We start from the raw sequence: 27305 nt of genomic DNA, 5'->3' as shown, positions 1-27305 counted from the left end.
AATTAACATGTGGCAAAAATATATGTTTTACTTGAAACATACAACTTTTTATCAGATTATCATATTTACATATTTTTTATTTCTTACTTTAAAAAAGTCCTTTATTATCAGTGAAATTCTAGTGCCATTTATTATTGGTCCTCAACCATTGCTGCTGCACCTTTTGATTGTGTGGAAGCAAATTCATAACTGGCATCCAGAGCAGAGTCCGTAATTGCTTTTTTACATGCTACATACTCTACTTTAGAGAGCTCCCTATCTAGGGAAGAGCTAGTAGGGATTTGGGGCACAAGGCCAAACTAGCAAAGGGTAATCTCCAAAATAAGCAAAAATCACTGCAGAAATTAAGTGAAGTTTGTTTATTTGATTATTTAATTTGGGTCCCCATTAGTTGTACCCTGGAGCACAGCTAGTTTAGTCACACTTCATTAATCCCTGAAGAGAAATTTACAGTTTACACTCTATTGTTTAGAGCGCTACACACATACGCTGAATTACATGTGCAAACAGGATCCACACAGACATGTACAAATGGAGAAATGTCATAGTGATGGCCTTGCTGTCATTGATGCGCTGCTGGGAGTTGTTGGGGGTTCGGGGTCATGCTCAAGGGCACCTCAACAGTACTCAGGAAGTGAACCTGTCCAGTTTACCAGGCCAAAGTCCAGATATGGTCCAAACGGGACTTGAACCTGCAACCCTCCAATTCCCAGTCCAAATTGACAAGGTGACAAATTGAGGAGAAGCATTTTCCATTGTGAAGTTATAGTGTTGCCTTTTGGTCTTTAGATTGACTAATCATGGAAAAAAAAATACTGTGAAATGCAATGAATCAAAAAAAACAAAGAAATTTGTGTAAATATGGCAACCATTACAACTGGGCGATAAGAAAAGCAGCAACATGTATCCACAGTCAGTTTATCATACCGTAACAACGACATCAGGAAGTATCTTCAACAAAAGCATGAATCAATTTAACAATATTTCCACCTATATTGGACCGATTAAACCAGCTCCACTCATCACTGATGACAGAGTGAGTACAAATCAAAATTTCACACATTTCTGAGAGGTGTAATCTGTCACTGAGGAAACACTGCTGACGCTAAACAGCCAATAAGACCAAACAAATTTATCCCACCCTCATAACTACCACCATGACAGCTGTATTGAAAACAAACATCTGTACGCCTGCTAGGACTAGGTGCAAGATTAGAGTTGTAACTTCTGCCTGAATTGAGACTATCTCAGCTGGTGCAGTATCTTAAATGTTAGAGTGTAAACTATTGATTTAGAATTTACATTTAAACTAGGCTATGTTCAAAAGTTTGCATAGCTTGTACAACTGTCCATCCATCCATCGGTCCACCACTAATCCCATTTGGGGTTGTGGGAGACTGGAGTGGATCAAAGAGTTGGAGGTAGGGTAAACCTGGACTGCTTGCTAGTCAGTCACAGGGCAGGCACAGTCACTTAAGAGTCACTAGTTCACTTTATGAACTTGTCTTTGGACAGTGGGAGGAAGCCCCAGACAAAACTCATGCATCCATGGGGAGAACATGCCATCTCCATGCAAAAATGTTCCTCTGACTGGAACAGAAACATTGTTGATGTGTTGCAACAGCACTAACAGAATATTATATTTGGAAGTTATGAAGTTGACAGAACTCTATTAATAGTACCATAAGAGAAAAACATCACTGCAGCGGTCTCTCAGTCTGTCCAGAGCTGTAGACTCTGTCCTTATGATCCATTTTTATCTCTCTCACTGTCTCCTTGCTATTCCTGTAGACACAGAACAAATTTGTTTTCCAAAAACAGAAACTCTGAGCTATAATTTGCATGGATTATGAAGGTTATAAACCTGCCTACAAGTTGTTTAAATCTTGTAAATACTTCGCTGACCTTATAAATCAATGCAGACACCTCATCTCAGTAGTTTAAGTACTTGTCACAACACTCCTTTAAGTCAGAATTTTGGGTTAAATGTGCATCTGTTTCATATTTATCTGAGAAACAGCAGCAAATACAACTTGTTCTTGCAGAAATATGTTCTACTCCTGTCTTGTTATCTTGCTTTTATTCACGTTTTCTTTCTGTCATGGTCAGAAATTGAGGGGGTGAACGAGAAAGCGGCGCAGATTAAAGCGATTGTTTCCACATTCCCGAGGCCTCTCCTCATCGTGATGCGTTACCTCTTCGCTTTCCTCAATCAGTAAGCTATAACAAAACCCACAGTGCTTCACTCTCTTACTTGTTATGCTTGCTATGCTGCTACACTTAACACCCTTGCAATAAGATAACAAGATTTTGTGTTTGTGTTTTCTCAGTGTGTCTCAGTACAGTGATGAGAACATGATGCAGCCCTACAACTTGGCTGTTTGCTTCGGTCCGAGCTTACTGAGGGGGATGGACTCTGATGATGCTGTTGCTAGGCAGCCGCAAGTTAATGATCTCGTCAAAACCATGATCCTCCAACATGACGTCATTTTCCCTGGCCAGTCAGAACTACCGGGCCCCGTCTACGAGAAGCACATGACTCTGGAACAAGAATACTGGTAAGACTGGAGTAGACACTGAATTAAATGTTGTGTGAGTTGTGATGCAGTCTCAGAATTCATTGGCTATCATTTGGCCATGATATCACCTGTAGAAATGACCTCATCAGGGCTTACAGTGAAGGTTTGTTGGCAGTAAGGAACATCGGGCTAACACTTCCATTGGTGTGCATTGCTTTTGTTAACCATGTGACAAGCAAGTTGAGAGATAAAAATGGATTTGCAATTGGTGTTTTAAAATGAGGTCTAGGAGGAGATTGTTAACTGCATTTGCATGCAGGTGTCTTTTAGAAGACATTAAAGCTGAATCAACATAATTTAACTGCCAGCGGGAGCTGAGATTGCATTTCAGCTGATTGCCTTTTACTTTCAACACAGGCTGTCACCTGCATACAGTTCAACATAATTCAAACTAAAAGAACATACGTACTAACAAATTCTCCCAACTTCACACAGACTTTGAAGAGTTACTGCAGCTCTGCATATAGTAAAATTATTTAATTTAACACTTTCAAAGTGTAGTTTAACTTTATGTAGTGTGGTTACAGGGACACTTATGAAGTGATAAAATTAACTCTATATAAATTTGATTAACACTGTCAATTTTGCTGTATATTTTACTTTATTATAAAGGTGTGACTTTACCTGAACAACCTGGTTGGAGATCTATGCTCTTGTTGTTCTTGTTAACAAGGAAATATATTTTACTGTACAACTCATCTGTAGCTAGCTACTCAGTACTCAATAAACTGTAAGTAAACTCTGAATTGAATACTATTTCCTTTTACTTGAGTATATATATAAACCTATATTTTTACTTAAGTAAATTTTATCCAGAGTAACTGTACTTTTTCTTTTTTTTTTTTTTTAAAGGTTTATTTTTGGGCATTTTGTGCCTTTATTTGATAGAGGAGAGGATAGTGGATAGAGTTGGAAACAGGGAGGAGAGCGGGAAGAGACGTGGTGGAGGGCCTCAGGCTGGATTCGAGCCTGGGCCGTCCGCGTACATGGGGCGCGCGCCTTATCCATTCTGCCACCTGCGCCCCACTGTACTTTTTCTTGAGTGCAATAGTTGTTTACTTTTTTCAACCTGTGGACCGCAGACCTGCTGGCTGAGGCTCAGTCTGCTCATGTATGAACACGGGGAGGAAAAGTTGAAATTCTGTGCACTTTTCCAGAAAATCCTCAGGTTCTGGAGGTTGTTTTTTCAACAATACTTAGCTTTTAGAGCACAGGTGTCAAACTCAAGGCCCGGGGGTCAAATCCGGCCCGTGGAACAGTTAAATCCGGCCCGCAAGATGGTCTCATATTTCTGTTCTAACTGGCCCATCAGTCTGAGGTCTGCAGATTTCCAAAAAGTATAAAAATGTTAACTTATCCTTCATGATTTAAGATATCCTTGTTAAGTCACAAAAAATCTGAAAAAGTAAGAAGTAAAAATATTTAGATAAGAAGTCAGGAATGTGGGAAAAGAAATTTGTGTTTTACTTTAACATTTTAAATTAAGTATCTACAAGTAGGACTCAAACTTAGTGTTTTTACTTTTTATTTCATACTTTGAGTATTTCAACTCATAATTTTGACTTCTCATATGATATTTTGAGCTTTAAGATTCATAATTCTAATTTTTAAGTGATATGTTGACCTTTTTAACCATTTATTTTGTATTTTATCTCATATTTTCCCATAGTTTGACCTTTCAGACTCATGATTACAAATTTTATTTCATATTTTGGCCTTTTAAACACATGATTTTCACTTCTTTCTAATATATCTTCCATTAAAAAAACATTATTTTTCAATTTTAATCTTGTGTTTCCACCCTTTTGAACCAATAAATTTACTTTTCTCAGATATTGAGCCTTTAAACTTTTTCACTTTTTAAAAATCAAAATCATTTATCATCATTTTTTTTTATTACTGGTGAAACAAGGTTGACAGTTTAAGGTTTAAACGGGGGCTCTGTTAGGCCCTCAGGTTAGTCCTGAATCCAGAATCCGGCCCCTGCCATGGTCAAGTTTGACAACCCTGTTTTAGAGGGTGTTTTGGCAGTCCTTAATCTAAATTAGTTGATTGGAATTGATTTTGATTTGAAAACATGACCTGAATTAAAGAAGATGGTCATTTTTATTTTGTTCAGTACATAACTTATTGTTTGTCAGCAGGTTGTTACAGTGCTGTTTGTAGTACTAAAAAGGTGCTTTAAGCATGGTTGTGCTGTTAATGTTAAAAACATATTTGCATAATAACATCTATCATTTATTTTACCATTAAATCCTGTTTGTCATGTTTTTTTGTCTGTATGTAAAACAAATAGGCTCTCATAGTAAGAGTAACAGGCAATTTCAGTAACAGGACAGACTTGGTGTTCTTTACAAATAAAGAAGGTGTGTATATATCAATATCAGCTAAGCAAGTACTGAATTATGACAATAGAGAGTAAAAATTAAGCTGGTTCTTGTTATGATAAAAGGTAAAGCATTTTGGCAGATTCAAATTGCATCTTTCTTTCAGAATCAGTCGAATTGCTAATGTGGCTGGAGTAAAGGGGTTACTTAAAATCTTCCTGCCAAAATACACACAGCTCCTTACAGTAGCCAGTGCTAAAGAAAACTTTTTTACCACAAACTACAGAACATCCTACACTATAGTGAACAAGACCTAAATGTAGAGTTTGTGACCATAAAATCAAATCTACTTTGGGCCATTTGGATTTCTTTGTGCAACCAGTGGAGTAACCTCCTGCACACCATGAGAAAGCTGAAGCCTGTTCAAGCTGGTAATATAGAAAATTCAGAAATCTGTGCATTTTGACTCATTGCTGGTAAGTCAAAAGCAGATTATTAATCTTATTTGCATAAATTCGTCCTTTTTTAAAATGCTATCTCATATTTTTTGTTGAATTTTGATTTATTTGTCGCAATTTACCACATTATCTTATTTTCAGGACTTGGCACCATGTAGTCTCAAAGCATTTGGTCAGATTGGTTTTATGGTTGATTAAGTATAACCCAGAACATGTGACCAAACAAGAAATCTAATCTAATTTCTGTTTTTAAGTGTTATTATCCTTAAATGACTCATTGTAAATAAATCACTTGGCAGCAGTGTCACATTACTCCTGAGATTTGTTGGTCATGTTTGAATTTAAGACTCAAGTCTGAGCTGAATCCAAGAACACAGAGCAGCTTTCCCCTCTGTTTTTTTTTCATGGCTCATCTTCTTGAAACATTTTGCTATACCATGCCAAAGGCATCTCTGTGCAGCCTGCACAGCTTTGTGCAACAACTGCTTAATGCTATTAAGCTGATTACTCACTTAAATTGAACACAAGCCTGCAGCCTATCCACAGTGTCCATGACAATCTCTAACACCCCTAAATCAGCTTTGAGAGAATGAACTAACATGTAGAATTTACTCAAAAACAAGGTTTATGCCCTTTATTTCATCGCTGAGGTTTTATGGTCATATGAAAAATCACAATAGAAGAGGTGATGTATGATGTGAAATCAAATAAACATGAGGAAATGTATGAAGAGACCCTTTGGGATGAGAGTGTGTCAAACAGAAGACAAACTATGCATGACCACTGACTGAGTTTTCTGCTTGTCTGCAGTGAACCAATCACAGAGGAGGGAGACGGAGAGACCGAGCATCTGCCTAGTGAGGACGGTGAGTACATGCAGTACAAACACACACCCACACTCACGCATACACACCACAGACAGATTCCCTTTAGACACAGACTATTCATCAACGGCTATACTCTACATGAATGATTACAAGCCAAGCACAATTTACATCTTTAAGCTACATTTTCAAATATCATTCATCACCATGCACAAATCATAACAACATAAATGGTAAATGAAAATGGTGTCCTACTAAATATGTTGATCAGAATTGTTCAATGTGTGTTCAGAGTTGGAGGCAGTGGCAATGTTCGACTACGTGGCGAGATCTCCTGCAGAGCTGTCCTTCAAAGTGGGAGAGCTCATCATCCTTCACAGCAAGGCCTCCTGTGATTGGTGGAGAGGTGAAGTTGGGGGAGTTAAGGGACTCATCCCTCACAAATACATCAGCGTGCTGGATGGGTGAGTGTCATTTTTACCCTTGAATCAATCAGAACTATTTCCCATTGATGAGCTCAGTCTTGATGTCTGAAGTGGACCTTGTAATATATTTTCTGAAGGCTTAGAGATATTTTGACTCGGAGAAAACTTATACCATTTCCCAAAGACACGGCAGACTGTTGGCATTGATAAGTGGTCATAAATCCAGTTTTCTTGCACTATATAGACCTGATTTTACCTAGTTTGGTAAATGCAAAGATTAAGATCAGTTGTTGGTTTTTTTTCGGTATTCCACTGTTCTGTTTACTTCTTACTTTAGCTAATCTGTATAAATATTGCTCTGTGGTTGTTTTTGCAAAAAATCAGGGTGTACCCTATTTCAGAACAAGATAACCCAGCTGTCTTATTTAAACTAAATCAATTATAACCCCAGTGAAACCTTTATTTCTTTTCTTATGTGACAAATTCTTACGGTACAGCTCTCAACTTTAAATGCTATGTTGTATAAACTGTTGTAGGGTCAGATATGTTCACCTCATGAAGCACTGATGGATAGTCACAAGCACTTATGACTGTCTGTATATTTGTAAATATACGGATGATGCCTGCTGCTATCCAACACAAGGACATACTTCTTACAGATATAAACCTGATAGTATCTATCTAGTATAATGGCGAGGTGATAATTCTGTTAAGTCTTGCGACATTTAGTAATCCTGTATATATTTTCTGAGAATTACCGGTACAAAAACAGGACTGATATAATGTCAGTATAGGGGTGAAGAAGTTGGCCTGGCAAGAACTTGGCATATTTTGAGAAATGCCAAAAAAAGAGGCATAAGCTAAACTAGCTCATTTGGCCATTCATATGTCCATTAGTGTGTTAACTAGCCTGTTTTTACTTAATCATGCCTTTTAACTTTTTATGTAAATGTATAAATGTATTTCAAGTCAACAACACAATGTGATTGCACTTCATTTAAAATGGTAAAGTCTGCTATAGTTCTTATCAAACTATTTTATATGACTATATTTTGTAGGCTCATAAATGAACGACTTATCATTGACTATTAGCTGGTTAGCAGCTTGTTTGCTAAACTAGCACACTGCTATATGGTCTCTTCAAAATCAACCATGAAAATTCAGTTTTTCAGAATACTTGCAGCACATTCAGGACAAAAATATTACAAAGGTGAAGAGTACTGCATGTATGTTGGATCTCACAGAGATTCCCAAAGGAATGGCTGGACTTCCAATGACTTGCCTCTGTAACCACAAAAGGAAATGAAGGTAAAACACTTTATTCTCTAGCCTCTTAGGATGCCTCTTATCAGTGTTGCCTTTACCCCATGCACATCATTTGATTTTTTTATGTTGCAATATAACTGTATACATTTCAGAAAATTTGATTTTCTAATACTTTCATTGAAGGTCTGTGAGCCATAAGTCTGAATGTGTAGCTGCAAGAAATATGACTGAGTCATGGAGTTTAAGGGCTTTGCTTAGCAATTTGTTCAGTAGGATCAGGGGATCTTCACTAAGCGCTTATCCTTTCATTTGCTCACAAGTATCTATTTCAGGTTGGGTTTTTTTTTTTGTTTTGTTTTGTTTTTTTAAGTTGGCCGTCCACTGTCACCGCCCAATATGCAATGCAGGGTAGAGCTGTTATCACAAGTCAGCCTGAGCATTTTGAAGAACTATCATCTTTTAGGATATATGGCCAAACTTACTCTCTCATATTCTTTAGGACATGTGAAACAGGTATTATTTTCCCATATAACTATACCCAAGAAAAAAATGAGCAATAAGAACATTTTTGAACTTCTGTAAAATTTGTAAAAAATAAGTGCTAAATATTAAAATTAGAAGTAATCAAACCACTTTTCAAATGCAAAATCATCTGCTATGATTGCAACATCTATTTGTTTATTTAACATTTATGTAACACTGATGCTGTGACATTTAATTGTGCGCAGGTCCCAGATAGCAATATATGCTTGAGTATCAGGATTTCAGCTCATTTTCACTGAAGAAATAAAAATAAGAGTTACAGGAACAAATGTCAAAAACATTTATTTATTTATTTATTTAATATTGTTTAACCAGGAAAGCCTCATTGAGATCAATAATCTCATTTACAAAAGTTTCCTGGACAAGAAAGGCAGCAGCACAATGAATAGAGTTACAGACATGAAATATAACAGTTATAATACAGGTTAAAACAAATCGCGAATCACAGAGCACAAAGTCATTGGTCAAAACATCTACAACTTGAAGCATCATCCTCCAGTGCCTTCAGTCTACTTTTAAAAAAGTTTAAAGAGACCAGCTCCCCAAGACATAGAGTCTCCTGCAGTAGATTCCAGGCTGCAGGAGCAGAATACCTGAAACTCCTTTTACCCATTTCAAGATGGATTTTGGGAACAGAGAGCAAAAATAAGTCTTGTGGCTGAGTCACAGAGTGAAGACTGTAACTTCCAGAACTTTACACTTGATTAAGATCACCCAAATATGATGGAAGCAGATTTAGTAAAACCTTATAAATAAAGACATGCCAATGGTTTAGCCTACGCTTTGATAAAGAAGGCCAGCCAACTCAATCATACAGGGTACAATGATGAGTTAAGGACTTAAGGTTCATTATAAACCGCAGCACTCCATAGTACACAGTATCTAAAGATTTAAGGCATCGAGAAGATGCATGCATGTATAAAATATCACCATAATCAATTAAAGGCATAAAAGTGGCAGAAACAAGTCTTTTCTTTGCATTAAACGAAAAACAACACTTATTTCTGAAATAAAATCCAAGCAGCAACTTTAACTTCTTCACAAGTTGGTCAGTGTGTAGCTTAAAAGTCAAAGAATCATCAATCAAGAATCCAAGATATTTATAAGAAGGCACAACCTCAATCACATCACCCTGAGACGTGGTAACAGACGGCAGGTTTGATGATTTTCTCTTTGAATTTGAAAACATCATCAGTTTGGTTTTGCCAGTTAATGGAGCTGATTTTTTTTTTTAATTGCCATTAAATCACAACAAAGACATGCTGTAATCTCAGCTCTGACCACAGCATAAGAGAACCAAAGCTATCTCCACAAAGATGTATGAATGTGTTGTGATAAAGTGCTGTGGAAAATATCACACCAAACAGGTGCTGCAGTTTAATAACAGAAGGGACAACCGTTTAAGAAACCTAAGAAAAAAGGTCTAATATTCTATTTTACTTCTGTTCATGTCTGTGTGGGTGTTTAAACTGTATATAATACTTACTTATACATTTACTGTATACATAACCCACTGAGCGCTGGCTGTATTAAGCAGCTGCAAAGATAATGAACAGATTCATAAATAGGCCGAACACAAACCATCTTTTAGTAAAAAGCCCTTTCCTGAAATGCTGTATCAATATCAGTTTTGCATCAATTATGCATCAAAATGTTTGATAAAGTTGCACATTTGTTGAACTTTTGGTTAATAAATCTGCCACTTTTTGTAAAAGGAAAAAAAAATTCACACGTCTTCTGTTCCCTCCTACAAATTTTTGTCACTCAGCAGTTATCCCTCAAATAAACTTGTACTAGTTGTTCTTTCTGTTGTGAAATATAAGCTTTATATATCTCCTCTGCTTCGTCTCCCTCAGGTCAGAGCGAGGGAAAAGAGAAGAAGGAGGAGGAGGAGGCAGCACTGGAAACCTGACAGTAGAAGATCCACAGATGGAGAACACAACGCGGTACACAAATCTGTACACACAAAGACAGGCATACTTGAATGCACACTGCTGCAACATATAAGTGCATTCACTCCAACAAACACATGCAGACAGGAGAGTACACCACAGACAGAAGAACTCACTTTCACATTGTTGCACACACAAGTACATGCTCTCATACATGAATGCACAACATGCAAAGTTACAATGCTTGTGTGTGCATCTTGACAGGATGCGGGTGAACAGCGACAGTGCTTCGTTGCCTGGGAGACAGAGAGGAAGTGAGGGAAGTCCCAATCGAAAGCCGCCAACTTCCCCCGCCACACGACACCTGCCAGTGTAAGACTGATGCTGACAAACACCTCAGGCTCAATGCATACTTCGTATATTCATCAAACATTCAGCATTTAGGGAAGTACACAATTTAAAGCTTCTGTTGTGAAATGATTCTGTAAATTATAAATCATGCAACTTAGTAGTGCATATATTTCCTGACTCAAGTTCTGCTCATCTGTACAAAACTGTTTAGTGTCTCTCAGCCTCATATTTTTTAGCAGCTTTAAGAGAAAGTCTTTGACCCCTTATCATCACCAACAGCAAACAGATAAAGTTCACTAAAGCTAGATAACTCTTGGATTAATTCATGGGCTCAAGAATTAAGCCGCTAAGGAGCCAAATACTTAACATATGAGTTGGTGGATTAGTTTTGCATACATTCATATGGATGGAAACATGACTTCAGATGAATGCTTATGTTAATCTCTCAGTGGGATGTATTCAAAGTGGGGCTTTTAGAGTTAATTACATTGTGATCAAGGTCCAAAATCAATGCATTAAATTTCTTTAAGTGCATGCTATTTTTATCCTTTTAGGCACATGGTAGTTAGGCAGCTGAGAGAGGAGGCACCTGGATTATACACACCCATAGCATGATGAATAACAAGTACACCTCTGGGCCTTTGAAAGTCTCTTTTCACTTTAAAAGCTCAGTGGACAAGTTAGGGGAAATCACCGCCTTATGATAGCAAACCTTTTTTTGTTTTAATGTTCAATTTGGCAATTTACATTCACTATTTAACCTTGGCAAGCTCTTTTAAATTTTATTTTATTCATTTAAATGTACTTAACCATGAAAATCTCACTGAGATCAAGGATCTCATTTTTAAGAGTGTTCTGCCTGTGACGCAGCAGTACAATCAGAGATACACACATAAAAGTTAAAACTATTCCAAACAAAAATCAGTCAAATAGAGGGTACAGAGTGATAAGTTAACAGTCAAAAAATCTACATCATGATGCGTCTTCCTCCAACAATTTACTTGTAAAAAGATTTAAAGAGACTAGATCATCCAGAAACAGACTTTCCTGTAGAAGATTACAGGCTGCAGGAGCAGCGTACCTGAAACTCCTTTTACTAGGGATGTAATGGTATCAAAATCTCAGGGGTATATGCCTCGGCATATAGTCCATGGTATGGTTTTTATTGAGGTATTAAGAAAAACCCAAAACAACAAATGAAGACTTGGAAAAAAAGTGGCATCAGCATTTATTAAACTAAAATTGTGCTTTAAATACTATGATATGGGAAAAAAATGCAAAAGGTGTGCATTAGGCTTAAAAATATAAACTTAAACTTTGGCTCCAGTGTTAACTAACCCTCTAAAACCCTCCTTGTCCACCACTGAAAATAGCTGTAGGTCTTTGACGATATATTCACTAATACACCTTGTGTTAAGCCCAGTTTGAGACCAGTTATACCTCTCTCAGATGATTATTTGTCTGCATAATCTTCAAGTGTGTGGTGTCAATACGATTATTTTACTGCTCCAAATCGCGTCATTGCATCCCAGGCTTCAAATTGTAAATATTATGATATTCACACTTCTACATTGTAATGCCTCTGACAGAATACCCACAGCAACCAATGAGATCAAGCAGACTGGGTAGGGTCACCAGTGAGACTATGTCCTTTCACTGCTCTCACACATAAACACAACTGTACCTTATTCCAGGCAGCATTTCATCCATACTCTGTCCTTGTTTCATGTTTCTTTCTGCAGCGCACGCCAGGAAAGCTTGTGTTGAAGGGGCAGTCAGCTGAGGATATGGATAGTCATCCATGTTTATTTTTATTCTGACATCACATTTGATGACACAAGATTCTGTGAAATCTCGTGTGTGGGGAATCTTCATGGTGAGGTCGTTGGCATGTTAGCAGGCTTGGGGTCTCAGTGGTCCGATTGTGTGTGTGAGCTCAGGGGATCTAAAGATGAAAAATCATTTGTAAATGTCCATATGTCTGCAGTCACCCATGTTTTTAAAATCATTCTAGATTTGAAAATCATCAATTGTGTTGCCAACCAGACAGATAAAAAAGCAACTTGACTTGAGCTCTTAAAAAGTACAAATGCTCTTACATTAACAAGGGATCCTAGGACTGAATAAATCATTTGGCACATGCACGCCTGCATATTTCAGAATGTAATTTTTTTGTAATTAGGGCTGTGTTTGCATAATAAGTGCATTATTTTTTTGTATTTCAATTGTCACATTTAATTGAACCTTTCAGAAAATCTTAATTAAGCCACTGCAGCATTCACCTGCAATTTAAATTAAGTCCACCAATGCTCCTCAGTTCAGTCTAAAAAGCTTGCAGACATCTCAGTGGACAAGTAAAAAATCATCTGCACCTTGTGATATCAGACATTTCCCTTTTTTACAGTCCCCTCATCTCCTGCTCTTACAGTGATCAGTTACGACTCTCACCTTACTTCTGTTTATTTTGTCATTTAGGTCTCAGGAGCGAAGACACACTTTGGACACTGTGAGACAGGCTGGCTTTAGGCCCACGGACAGACCTTCGTTTGGTCAGCCAGACAGAACAACCGTCGACAAGGTCAGTGATTCATCACAATGTTGCAAAATAAAAGCGACTCAGGCAAACATCACCTCTGAGCCCCTCAGCTCATCTTTAGAACTTTTCACTTGATAAAATAAAATTGATAAAAGTTTTTTGTTTTTTGTTTTATAAAATATCACACAAGGAATGACTGTAACAAAGTATACAAGGATGTTATGTCATTTCCAAGCACATATTATCAAAAAAGTATCTAAATATGGAACATTTTAACATCTAGAAATATTAAGAAGTTGTTGAAAGGCACAAGGATGTGTAATCAGTTTCACTTACTGTCTTTCAAAATGAAAAAAAGTAAATTATGGTAATTCAGGCACTTTCTGGGTCTAATGAAGGCCTCTGAGTACATGCAAATTTAGGATTTTATTTTAATGCAAGAAATCCAGTTTTTGAATGGTGTTACAGCATAGCAAATTCACAGGTTCTAACTTTGTTTGCAATTAAAATGAGTCAGGTTTACTCTCTGCCGAGTTATTTTAATGCAAAATAATGATGTGCTTTAATCTCTATGACCTTGAAAACGTGAGTGGAGGCTCTACATGTTTGTATTTTGTGTGTAAAGACCCCCGTATAGGAAATGTAAGTGGGTATATTATGAATGTGAATTAACTGCTTCAGTCTTGTGCACAAACATTTCAAATGAACTGCAGCCTGTGAAAAAGTAAAGTTCTGTATTTTCCAAGCACCTTTCATATTGTAATTCCTGTCATAGTTTAAGATAAATCCATAATAAAGAAGTAAGAGTACAATTCTTGCCAGAGGCACTTCTCTTGGTCTCCTCAATACCCCGAGGATGAACTTGAACAAAGTTCAGATTTTCACTGGAACAGAGCAGGTTCAGTGATCGGTGGGAGATGTTTTAAAGGTCAAGATTCAGTAAATGAGAGTCACCACGGCTTCATTTTTATCCCCTGCCATGTCTCTGATTCTCTCCGTTGCTCTTTGCTTCTCCTCCTCCCGCGCTCTCAGGAGATGATCAGCCGTCAGATGAACTCTGTCTTCAAGGAGCTTCTGTCTCGCCAGCCTCCTGTGCAGCAGTCGGCCCTCGCCCCCCCTGCAGCTCCCGCTCCCTCTTCTGCCTCCACGGCTTCCTCTCTGCCTCAAGCCGGCCCCAGTGCCAAAAAAGTCGGGTTTGGCCTCAGAGGTCGGGCCCTTTTCAGGCCGGTGGACTGAAAGAAAGGAGAGGATGACTGGAATTATTATTGTTTAAAAATGATTATTATGCTGATGCTGATGCTACATTTGGTGAAAATCTTGAATCATTATTTTTTGACAGGTGTAAAATATTTGCGTCTCTGCCATCTCATAGTGCCACTAGTCTCGGTGCCGTGTTACTGTATGTCCAGTGTGTCTGTTTTTCAGCTGGTTTTGGTCTTTTTATGTTTGGGTCTGATTTTGTTTTCAAAGCTTTTTGCAATTTTGGGAGAATCAGGGATGTGACATCAGCAGTGATACCACCAGACTGACTTTTTTAAGTGGTTGCCATACAGCATCACCAACAAAAGACTGACACTGCCCCTTAGTGGCAGATCTGAGATTAGCTCACCCTTACAGTGTTAGGTTTAAGAGAGAACTCATCTAGGGCCTGAGTGCCTTTTTACATCCTTACTTTCACATTTCTTCACTTGAAATACTTGATAGGTTTAAGCTCTGCATTATGTTTGAAGAGAATTACATGAACTGTTTATGTGACTACCCAAAGTGTCCGGTAAAAAATTGTGAAATGATGACCAAAACTCATAAATTGCCCAAAGTAGGTAAAATAATACAAATATAATAAATAACCCTTGTTAGGTGAAACTGCCTAAATCCCATTTATTCTGATTTTTTAAAACATCATTTGTTGCTGATTTTTGTTGGAATCTATTTAGATTTTATTCTTAATGTTTTTTTATGTCAAAATTCCCTTCTCAACTGTCTTTTTTATTCAGGATACATTTTATTTCAGAGTAGAAAATCAAAATAAGATACGCACATCCTAAGTGGGTGCTGGATCCAAACCGAACAATCATAAAGAAGCATAAAAGGTCTTCACACCAGGGATCTCCCATTTACGGATTCATTAAGCAACCATAAGTGACATTTCAAGCCAACATGCTCTTCCTTAGACTTGAGCGTGCTGGCTTCCTGGTGTGCAGACCTTTGTTGCTTCTTCACATTTTATTTCATATCATGCCACCAGTGAGCAAGCTCAACAGCTGCTACCAGATTAGTCAGTTAGCCCTTGTTAGCTTATGCAACAAAAATGTCAGAGTTATTTTTTATAAAGTAAACATGCTGTAGCAAAACAAAGGAGGGGAATCCACGCTTCAGCAGACAAACAATTGCAAATGCCACTACCCAGCACAGTGGCAGATAATCACAGCATAAGGGAACACTTCCAGAGTATAAAGTTAATTTTAACGTAGTAAAAATGTCAACACAACACCACCTGCCTCATCCAAACTTCAGTGTATCTGGACTGTATTTAAATTGCAGACCTGACAATGTCCTCCAGAAGGTTTTATTTATAATGAGGTTGCAAAACTGTGATATTTTTTAGCCTGACTTGGCTGCTCATTCTGCCAAACTACCTGGTGAAAAGCAAGCTTAATCATTACAGTTCATGAATATGGAGTCCGTGTGGAGCAAAATTAGAAAGTGTTCTCTAACAGTGTTAGGTAGCATTATATTTAAATGTTAATAGGTACATTACCATGTTAAATACTGGGAAAAGTAACTTTTCTTTAAGGCATTTATAGCAGACATCCAGAGAATAGTATCCTGTTAGAGTTCTTATTCTGTCTCCTGAAAATGTATCCCTGTAAGTACTCTACTAGTTCCACATGTCAGCGCATAGTCAACTGTACATCTGCCTTTGAATATGTCAACTGAAGCATCATTCTGCAGTCTAATTTATGGCCCATAGCCAGGCTGTGTAGCCTAATAACATTGAAATACCTTTATAGTTCTTGTTTATCTTCACAAACTGACAAAGAACTGGCCAGAGGCCAACTGGATTACACGCAGACTGTGCGTAATACTGCAAGCCTCATTGAAACAGCTGTGCAGTACAGCAGTTTTAATGGAAACAATACAACAGGAGCTTTTAAACATGTATTTCCCTATCATGGCATCCCTTTTGTCCCCCAAAAAATAGGAAAGGGGTAATTCAACAGAGAAATGCCATCTTCCCTGTCACCGTACTCTCTTAGACAGCATTGACACAGCTTTATGCCAGCTTTGGGGATTTTCTTTATTCTCTTCTGTTCTTCTTCTTTGTGATAAAGGGGAAAGAGAAATAGGTCAGTTTTTCTGCAATGGGATACTTCATTAGAAGGAGAACTAATAACATTTTACTTTAATTGCAAAACTAACTTGTTGTATCACTGTTAGAACAAAAGCATAATCTGAGTACTCTAACAGATTACTTTGTGACATCTTACCCCATCTTCTCTAATGCTAGGAAAAAAAGTAGCTACAATCATGAAACAACTAAAAAATGTGTTGACTGATTATGAATTTAAATTATTTGTAAAAATTTTCTTCACCTTTACATTCTTTTTTTTTTAATTAGTGCCAAATAGGGAGCCCAATTGTGCACTGGGGTTGTTTGGCATAAACCCACCTCCCTAGTGCATTATTGACGAACAAGCATGGACCACTTCAGCATCTTCTGTTCTCATGCTAAATAACAGTGCCGTTTTGCTGGCTAGCTTTGCCTTCATTCCCCAAGTGCATTTTCCCTGGATGTGAGAATTTAAAGAATATTTGACAGTTGAGAGATGTGCATTTTTTTCTTGAGTGGATTTAGCACATTTAACAGGCACGCCCATAGATAGGGATGCACCTGTACCACTTTTTTGTCTGACCAAGTACAAGTGCTTGCATATGAGTACTCACTGATACCAAGTACAGTTATGAATACTTAATAATACTAATAAAGTTCTTCAGATTATTATGAAAGTATGTTTTATTTTAATTACATGTTATATTAACACTTATTTTAGTGGGCCCTAATTACGTAGTAATTTATGGTTATAAGTCAGATTTATCTAGCAATTTCTCAAGGATAAGGCAGTAATTATCTAGTAATAAGATAGAATTTTTACCAAGTAATAATTTAGTGATACTAAAGGAGTATTTATCTAGTTAGAAGGTATCTCTCAATCATGTTCTTATTCTCAATTCTTCAGTAATTAGGTGTTATTTTACCCTAATCCTAACCTTTAATCTAACACTCATAATATTTTCGCAATGCTCTGGAGTCTTTGAGCTCTGTAGTATCTTCAAAATCTGACAAGGAATTAGCCAGAGGCAAGCAGTGTTACACACAGGCTGTGCATAATACTGTACCTTAACCCTATAACCCTAACCTAACTCTCGTAATAGTTTGGCAATTCTCTGGTAATTAGCTGGAATTTTGCCGAACAAATTGCAAGAAATAAGATGATAATTTTCTATATCAGTTGCTTGATAACTCCTGGGCAGTTTATTTTGGCCTAGTACATTAAGGTGAATCCTTCCTGAGTAACTTTCAAGTTGTTTTAAGGTAGGCAGAGAATTGCCACAATGTTACTTAATTACTTAATGATTAATACATTATTACGAGGTAAATACTTCCTTGATATTACCAGATTTCCCAGATATTACTTGATAAAATGACAGCTTATTACAAGTTAATTGCCACCTTATTCCTGAGCAATTACTTTGTCCACTTACTACTATAAAATTATTGGGTAATGGGGCCCACTTATATTTCTTTACCCCTCTTCTCAACAGTTTAGCAGTGCATAGTTTGCAACCTGCTCTACTTAAGCAATCCTCACTTATATTCAGAGATCACCAAGCTGCAGACATGGCTCCTATTTAGCTTATCTGCTCATGTAATGGAGTTAACATCATGCTGTGAGATGTTTTCAAGTATAATGTTAGCAATGTTTAATGAAAGTGAGTGTTTAGACTTGGTGCTGATACATGCATCTGTACCCACAACACCCCCAGACAGAGATAATTGTTTTATTTCTGTGGCTATTTAAGCGTATCTCTTATATTCGGCCATTTTTCTTTACCTAAGAGTGACCTGGTGGTCAATAATAGCCTTCTGTTGTTGATCTACTTAAAAAAACATGTATTCCTTTGCTTTACAGACACTTCAGAGAACAATCACAACCCTTGCTGGTTGAGGCAAATCAGGCAGCTTTCTGTTCTGTTTATACTTTAGCTAGTTACTTTGTCTGTATTATATTTTTATTTACAGTGGCAGCTAGATAGTTGAGGCATATTTTACATTATTTTTGCCCAAGCTAACAGGAGCTGGCTGGTTAAATGATATAGTTTTGGTTGGGCTCGGTAGCAAGTGACATTATGAAATAAAATGAACTAATGAATGCATAAATAATGATTTATTACAATGAACTGACTTTTTCTGTTATTTCTAACGTGATTCTTAAAACTTTTTTTATTTTATGTTTATTCATATGAATGTTTATTTCCTAGTTATTTCTGTTTTATTAAATATTGCAAATTTTGAGTCAGATGTGACAAAATAGTGAGGTTAATACTTTATAATGGCATGCAGTATTAGCACATACACATTTACACACATACTGTACACTCATAAAGATGAACAACACATTCCCCTTCATATGTGACACTTGGCCCCCATGCGCAGGCCAAAACTCAGGGCTTTAGCAGAGTTAGAGACGAGAGCTAGCTCAGGTTTGGTTTCGAAGGAATAGGTAAGAGTTTCTCACTCAGGGCTTTGGTTTTACTGACTCTTCAACTGGAAACTGTGCCCTAGCCTCAAGAGCCAAAACGGCCCCCATTTCAGAGAGGACTCGGTGACCTCCTCTGCTTTAAACTGTGAATGCAATGGCGATATTTTGGAGCCACGATCAAAACTCTTGTCTCTCTCATTCATATATTTGAGCCCCCTGACTTTATCTAACATTATGCACAGTTCTCATTCAGATGTGTGTTGAGGATTTTTTGCAGTGAGGTGTTTGAGTTCTTTGACTCCAAAAGCATTTGAAATGTTTCTACATGAGGCATCTCCCCTCTGTCGTGTTTCAGTATTGGCATCATGGGGGTTGAATCTTTGTTTTTATGTTAATTCTGCTTCAATGATTTAACACCATGTTATTCTGGATCACTGTTTGATGATGTCACTAAATTTACTGTGTCCAACTGTATATGTGGTTAAAACATGAATAAATAAAGATGATAAAGTGATGAATGATTAAAGGGTTGTCCGTGTATTTAAACTACACAACTGACATTAATCCAGGTATGGGTCTATAGTATATAGTGCTATCAGTTAGCTGTTGTTCACATCAGAGTAAAGAGCATTGTGGCAGCAAGGCAGTATAAGAACAGATACAGCAGCTACACAGTTTAGGTGGAGTGTTGGTCCTTGATTGTAGGCCTGAAATGCTAAAATATGTTTCTAAATAGTTAAACTCATAATTCTTGTGCCTACTAAGAGGGAGCTGAGTTTTACCATTTAGATGACTTATTGTGTGCAGCCTTAACTATAGCTGCATTCCCATCTTCCCCAGCAGCCATTGTTTACAGATTTGCAGTGCTGCTGCACAATTTTGGTATAATATGCGATTCCAATTATTTTAGTATTAAAGTATCATGAGAAAATGCAGAGAAACATTTATCAAATATTAAGTAGCGTTAAAAAAAAACACATTTTTATAGTACTGCTTTCAAAATAATATTTTTTAAAAGTAGGTCTTTCCTTTTTGAAAATAAAGTTAATTCTACAAAGTGCACTATTGCAAACTCAAAAGTCTTTCTGCAGGCATTTTTGTACATTTTTCAAGTACGACTAGTACAAAAATCATTGCAGTCATCTATGCAATTATGTAATTGCACAGCCTGGCATTGCAATCAAGATTGCAACTGCAATAATTTTGCAGCACTAACTTGCAGTACAGCTGAACAGCTCCCATAGCTATCGCCTCATTGACCTCAAATGACACTGACTGGCCTGATCGTTCTCTGCACAAGGATCTGTCAGATGAACGACATGGAATCTGGCTAATCCATTGATTTTGCAAAGTAAAAGCACATTTGGTAACAGTTTTTATTGTTGGTTGGAGAAACCATCAATTAGTCAGTTTAGAAAAAGTGACTCTGCAGCCTCTGCAAAGTTTTTGTTATGGAATGGACCACCCACCCAAAGAGTTTATTTTAGAGGGGAAAAATGTCCCCCAAACTTTTTTTTAAGATATATTTTGGGGCTTTTTAGTGCCTTTATCGGACAGAGGAGGACAGTGGATAGAATCAGCAATGAGACAAGAGTGGGGAGAGACATGCGGCAAAGGACCACAGGCTGTATTTGAACCCAGGCTGGCCGCGTACATGGGTAGCACATTAGACCGCTAGGCCATCTATGCACCCCAAATGTCCCCAAAACTTAATTTAGATCCTTCACAGTCCCTTAGTTGGAAACCAGCAGGTTCCTTCAAAGGTTCCTCATCCTTGCTTGGGGAAAGTCCCTAAGGTTGAATTTAGCAGGATAAAGTTGGCTGCTGAAAATCCAGCAGGATCTCAAGGTCAAGTTTGGACTGTTTTATAAATCGACATTTCTAAAGTGTCACTTATAAACAGAAAAATATCCTGCAGTTATTTGAGTGTTTTATATTTCTTTGTAATATCTTTTCATTTCTGGATCTCCTCCAGTCACCCTCCCATGTGGCCTGTGAAAACCTCTTAAAGCTGAGTGAAAAATCAGATCTGCTTCTGATTATTTCTGATTCATCATTATTTACAGTGCACTCACTGCACGTGCATGTGTGTGCATGTGTATCCATGTGTGTTTCATTGTCTCCGTTTCTGTGCCACTACTGCTCCCCAGTGCTGTAATGTGATCTTTTAGGCCCTTCCCTTCCTACGCCTAAAATAACCCCTTCCCACAGACACTCAACACACAACCACACAACCACATAACCACATGCATATACACACAAGGAATAACAGGCACTGTGCCACATTAGCACTTGTGCTGCTCTAAGTCCTTGTCAAACACTAAAGGTGTCAGTGTGAGCTCAGAAAAGCCCTGTGGGACGAAGTGATTAACAGGTTGAATTGATCTCATTCACATTTTGGATAAGCTCTTCTTTGACAGGGTCGCTTTTTCTGACACAAGATTAAGACAGCACCTTTACATAAGGTAAGCCAGGAATTTTCTTATCATTTCTACTTTTATACTTACAGTATATCAGCTACAAACAATGCTAATGAGGATATGAGCTAGACCTAGGGCTGGGCAATTCATTAAATGTATAGATATATTCATATATTTTAAAATGAGATAAAGGGTAAGACATCTTTATGTTGATGATCAGTGAAAAGATAGTTTTATAGGAACTATATAGACGAATATTTGGCCTGACCTGACCGTTACACCTACAGAGACATTAAGTATGTACATTAATATGGAGTGGGCCCCCTTTTGCAGCTATAACAGCCTGCACTCTTCTCAGAAGACTTTCCAGAAGATTTTGGAGTGTTTCTGTGGAAATTTTATGGAGCATTTATGATGTCAGGCACTGATCACAATCTCCATTCCAGGTCATCCCAAAGGTGATCGATGGGGTTTAGGTCAGGACTCTGAGCATGCCAGTCAAGTTCTTCTACATTGTCTTTACAGTCCTTGCTTTGGACACAGAGGTATAGTCATGTTTAAATAGAAAATGGTCTTCCCCAAACTGTTGCCACAAAGTTGGAAGCATAGCATTGTCCAAAATGTCCAAACTTCACAGCTGGCACAGAGCAGTCAGGCAGGTAACGTTCTCCCGGCATCCACCAAACCCAGACTCACCTATCTGACTGCCAAACAGAGAAGTATGATTAATCATTTCACAGAACACATTTCCACCGCTCCACAGTCCAGTGTTGGCGTGCTTTACACCACTCTATCTAACACTTGGCATTGGACTTGGTGTCGTATGGCTTGCACGCAGCTGTGAAGCTCCAGCTGCGCAGTTTTTGTGCTTTTGTGCCAGGGGAAGTTCAGAACTGTTAGCTGTGGAATCAGCAGAGTGTTGGTGGCTTTATACACCGCAGTCATTGACACAACTCTCTGATTTTTCATGTTGTTCCTAAACGCTTCCACTTGATGACAGTGGAATATCTTTACCAACCACCTTATTGCACAGATGACATCCATCACTTTAACGGGCTTGAAGTCACTGAGCTCTTCACAACAACCCATTTCGTGTCACAGATGGAGACTGCATGGCTAGGTGTTTGATTTTATACACCTGGGGCAACAGCTCTGATTGAAACACCTGAATTCAATGATTAACAGATGTGCCAAATATTCTCGTCCATATAGTGTGTTTGTTTACCATCTATATAAAGGTCATCATAAAGGTTAAGTCTGACTGTGTGTTCTAATTGCATGCAACATCTTACATCTTTTCACTTCCCTCGTTCAACAGAACTTGTTGGCTTGTTTTGCAAAGTAAGGGCAGTTGTTATGGATGCATAAGATTCATGTCTCTGTTTGAAATGTTACGCTCTGACTTGTGTCTGCACAGAGACAAAAGCATGTTCAAAACTTAATCAAAACAAGAGAATTTTATATTTTTAAACAGATATTCACAGGCCAGAGAATTAAATGTATAACAGATGCAAAGTGGACAGGGATCATGTGATGTGATTCAATGTGGCATGATGTTGGACAGTGGCATGATGTAAGGAGATGGGGAATTATCATTTTATCAATTTCTTTTCTTTGAGCAGGGCCGTTTTTAAGCTTTGTCGGGGCCCTGTGCCAGATGCTGTTTGTGGGCCCCTAGTTTGCTAAACTATGATGGAGAGAATAATCCACAAACTTGCCACAATCTATTACACTTCAAGAGCATAACAGACTGCAGTCATGATAACTTCTAATATAAAATCATTTACGCTGTTAACCTACACTTTTTCTGTGGGCATAGCTAACAGTCATATGTATAACGTAGTTTACATTACACTTACTTCAGTTAGTGATATTATGGTTCTTTTGAATAAAACAAAATACTACATCCAAAATTTAACTTAGCTGTAAGAATGGAGGCAGGATTATTCAAACAAGCAAACTGTATTGTCACAATAAATATTCTATTAAATGTGGCAAAGAGGGAGGCCACTTCCACAACAGTCCAAAATAATCAACAATAGGCCTAATGGCTACTAGCCACTTAATAAATAACTAGTGTTGTTTATTTTAGGCCCAACACTATAAACTTAATGAACTGATCTTAAGTAATCTTCAAGTTATGTTAAGTGGCAAATATCTGAGACATTGCTGACATCTGCACAACAACAACCTGAGTTTATCATGGCATTTATTTTATTCTGACATTTATTTTTAAACATATAAGGCAGTGTTTCCCAACCATTTTTCCTTGGAGCCCCCCCCCTACACGCTCCTCAGAAAAGGGGAGCCCCCCTAGGACCCAAGAGAGAAAAAAAAAGTGACACATTGCTGCCAAAAATCAACATAGATTTTAATTGTTCCACTGATAAAACCCTAAAAAAAGGTCCATGCATACTTTTCTTAACAAAAGACCTTTGTATAAACTACTTTATAACTGCTTTATCATGGTTTTAGTCAATATTTGCAAACCTATTTTTGGCAGCCTCAGAGCAGGCAAAGCCCCCCCCCCCCCCCCGCCCCCCCCAAGATCTCTGGTGGTTGGGAACCAAGGATATAAGGGATACAGATGTGCAATTTCAAGTCTCCTCAGATGAAGTTGAATATTCCGTTTTGGAGCCCCTTAGTGGCTTGTGAGGCCCTATGCCACAGGTGTCAAACTGAAGGCCCGGGGGCCAAATCCAGCCCGTGGAACAGTAAAATCCAGCCAGCAAGATGATCTCATATTTCTGTTAAAACTGGCCCATCAGAAAGAGGGCTGCAGATTTTCTCAAGTATAAAAATGTGATTTTATCCTTGATGATTTAAAATATCCTTGTTATGTCACAAAATCTGAAAAAGTAAGGAGTAAAAATATTTAGATAAGAAGTCAGGAATGTGGGAAAAGAAATTAATTTGTGTTTTAAGTTCATATTTTCAATTAATCATCTCACAATTAGGACTGAGACTTAGGATTTTGAATTTTAATTTCATACTTTGAGCATTTCAACTCATAATTTTGACTTCTCATATAATATTTTGAGCTTTAGGATTCATAATTCTAATTTTTAACTGATATTTTGACCTTTTTAACCAATTATTTTGTATTTCACTTCATATTCTAAACTCCAAACTTTGACATCATAACCTCATGGTTTGACCTTTTAGACTCACAATTTTAAATTTGGAAACATATTTTGACTTTTAATTTCATGATTACAAATTTTATTTCAGATTTTAACCTTTGAAACTCATGAATTTAACTTTTTCTAATAAATTTGCCATTAAAAAACATTATTTTTCAATTTCAATTTCATGTTTTGACCTTTTTGAACTAATAGATTTACTTTTCTCAGATTGTGAGCCTTTAAACTTATCTTTTTAACTTTTTAAATATCAAAATCATTTATCATCAGTGCAAAGTTTTAGGGTCCTACTGGGGAGAGGGATGTCTGGATTGTCTTGCATAGTCTGTTGCCACTCTAGCCTGGCCTCAGATTAGAAGAAGAAAACGGATGGACATGGCAACTTTTAGGGAGTGGAGAGTAGCATGGGAAACCCTTTCTCCTCTCTTCGATCCACCCACTTTTCCAAATGTTGCCAGTATACAGTATTATACAGTATTTGTGCAATCTAGAAAGCTCTCTCCCTCTCTCCTGCTCAAAAATATGACCAAAGATTTTTAAGTGTGTTCTTTTTGATACCTGAAAATACCAAAATAATAGACATTTTATCATTTTGGTATTTATAAAAAAATGCATAACCTCAATATGTAGAAATATTACCAATATTTTAGTACAATTTAAACAATTTGTGGGACTTCAGGTTTTGATCATTTTAAGCAAAAATTACCCAGAACTGAGTGTACAGTAGACAATCGTTCTGCAAGAAATTTCCAAGATGTTATTCATATATAGTATTTATATGTTATTGTCCAGCCCTGTAGCATGTACTCCATGCATGCATGTCATGAAAGTGAATATAAAGCCTTTTATTATTAAATTGTTTATACTGGAATAACTGTTTGATTTGAAGTTAGCTCAGAGCAGACACAGAGGGACGATACCGTATGTGTTTAATTTTAAAAGTGGGTCTTTAAAAATACTCAGCTGCTATTTACAGATTTTGGTCTGGTTTCTGCTTGGGGGCTAAAGAACAGGTGGTAGTTCCAGCGCTCAGCTCGCTGTTACACTCAACATGCCTGAGATCTGCTGCAGGAGGGTTTTCAAGTGTGTGTGTGCTGGTTTACGTTAGAAGAGTGTGTTCATGGTGACACACAAAGTCAGAAGAGTATAAAAGCATTCAGCTATCACAGTATATTTAATGTTTGCATTAATCTTTTCTGCATTTATATGCTCCTCTCTCCTCAGTGAGGATGATGATGGTGAGTGATGACTGTTTGGTGGAGTGTAAGATCGATGATGACAGTGAAGAGGAAAATACAGGAGGAGATGATCAATTAAAGATCCCTCCACCTCCTCCAGAGTTTGCATCCAAAGCCTCCACCCCAGGGCCAAAACCTCCAACTCCTCCCACAGCCGCCACCACGCCCACACCAACACCTACACCTACACCTGTACCTTCACCCACCCAGCCTGTCAACAGAGACCCTTATGGCATCAACAAGCACCTAAAGGTTCTTCTTACCATTTTCTTCTTCTGTTGGCACTATTAGCACTTCAGAAAAGTCTACATGTATGTTTTTAATCTTTTAAAAAGCTGATGTCACATGGCTTGGCTGGTTCTTTGTCTGCAGGTGGATGTCAGTGATGTGCTGGTGGAGCCCACCACCACTCAGAGCATAGAGCTGTTCTGGTTAATTAGTGTGGCCGGCTTTGAGAAGACTCGTATCTGGACTTACCGCTGCCTCTCTCTGCTGTTGGCCGTGCCCTTTGCACTCCTCTGTGGTGTATTTCTGGCTATTCTCGCCTGTCTACATGTCTGGTATGCTGGAGTGATAATAAAGCTCCCTTATGGGTCCACACATATAGAGACCCCAGAGTCAGACACAGTAAGACCAGTCAGTCATTATATATGGAAAATTTGATGTGAATTTATGGATTCAGCTTGACTAGATTAAAGTAGATCAAATCAGATTTATATATTAAGAAAAAGCACAGTTATATCCACCAGGGGGCTCCAAATCAGCGTAATATTAAAAAGATGACCTTTTCTCTCTCTGCAGGTTTTTGGTTCCTTGCATACAGCTGAGCAACACCTTCATCCCATGCCTTCGCTCCTTGTGTTTGTGTTCTGTGAATGTTTTCATCTCTCCCTTTTGTACATCGATCGCTCTCTGCTGCAGCCAAATTACAATTTTACTGACGAGAAGAGACTGGTATCCAGTCAGAGACAAAGAGGCTGTTTGAATGAGTAATATTGTGTGAGTGGGTGAGTGAGTGAATGAGTGAGAACTTCATTTGCATGATATTTTTTTATTTTTATTTTTATATATGTTGTTACTCTGCAAGCTTGTGATGTTAATGCATTTTCCTATTATTATTATTATTATTATTATTATTATTATTATTATTATTATTAATAATAATAATATTATTAATATTAGTATTGTGGTTATAAATATACAGAATTCAGATAAACCTCTCTGTAACAGTGTTTAACTGTCAATAAAATTAATTCATCAGCTTTTAATGCTTGCTTTTGTGTCATTATTCGATGGCTAAAAGTTTTTACTGTTTCACTGATGACAAACCCCTCTGTAAAGCCAAATATAATGAGACAAAATAGAACAATTAAGGGCTACAAAATGTAAAAAAAAAAAAAAGAAAAAATTTGGAAATTATGATCAAAGTTTACGTACGGTCCTATAAAAAATTAAAATCAAGAAAAAACACCTTTTTTTCCAGTGATTTGAATCAAGACGTGAAATGCCCACATATTCAAGATTCACCTCAGGGATGTTGT

At 37.5% G+C, this 27305-nt stretch overlaps 2 protein-coding genes across 3 annotated transcripts in view; both read left to right on the top strand.

Annotated features, from left to right (window-relative positions):
* Positions 1–19477, top strand: part of arhgap4b (Rho GTPase activating protein 4b) — an 80872-nt gene extending 61395 nt beyond the window's left edge. For both annotated transcript variants that reach the window (XM_041799014.1, XM_041799013.1), the window contains exons 17-24: positions 2110–2215; positions 2331–2558; positions 6175–6230; positions 6481–6652; positions 10279–10368; positions 10579–10686; positions 13141–13243; positions 14234–19477. In XM_041799014.1, coding sequence (XP_041654948.1) covers positions 2110–2215; positions 2331–2558; positions 6175–6230; positions 6481–6652; positions 10279–10368; positions 10579–10686; positions 13141–13243; positions 14234–14437 — 1067 coding nt within the window. In that variant the 3' untranslated portion in view covers positions 14438–19477. The remainder of the gene's footprint in view (positions 1–2109; positions 2216–2330; positions 2559–6174; positions 6231–6480; positions 6653–10278; positions 10369–10578; positions 10687–13140; positions 13244–14233) is intronic.
* A 1829-nt stretch (positions 19478–21306) lies between these two features.
* zgc:158296 (uncharacterized protein LOC791212 homolog) lies at positions 21307–26749 on the top strand. The gene is made up of 4 exons (XM_041800465.1): positions 21307–21428; positions 25751–26016; positions 26137–26324; positions 26566–26749. Exons 2-4 carry the CDS (start codon positions 25756–25758, stop codon positions 26747–26749), a joined length of 633 nt encoding a protein of 210 aa, XP_041656399.1. The 5' UTR covers positions 21307–21428; positions 25751–25755.
* Positions 26750–27305: the final 556 nt, after the last annotated feature.

Source organism: Cheilinus undulatus, linkage group 11 (assembly GCF_018320785.1).
Source record: "Cheilinus undulatus linkage group 11, ASM1832078v1, whole genome shotgun sequence".
In the NCBI taxonomy this organism is placed as follows: domain Eukaryota; kingdom Metazoa; phylum Chordata; class Actinopteri; order Labriformes; family Labridae; genus Cheilinus; species Cheilinus undulatus.
Note: the sequence above shows the minus strand (reverse complement) of the source record. Positions and strands in the feature narration are given on the sequence as shown.

Coding starts and splice junctions, on each gene's coding strand:
- zgc:158296 (XM_041800465.1), top strand. CDS start 25,756: ATGATGATGGTGAGTGATGACTGTTTGGTGGAGTGTAAGATCGATGAT. Junction 26,017..26,136: donor GCATCAACAAGCACCTAAAG/GTTCTTCTTACC, acceptor CTTTGTCTGCAG/GTGGATGTCAGTGATGTGCT. Junction 26,325..26,565: donor CTCGCCTGTCTACATGTCTG/GTATGCTGGAGT, acceptor CTCTCTCTGCAG/GTTTTTGGTTCCTTGCATAC.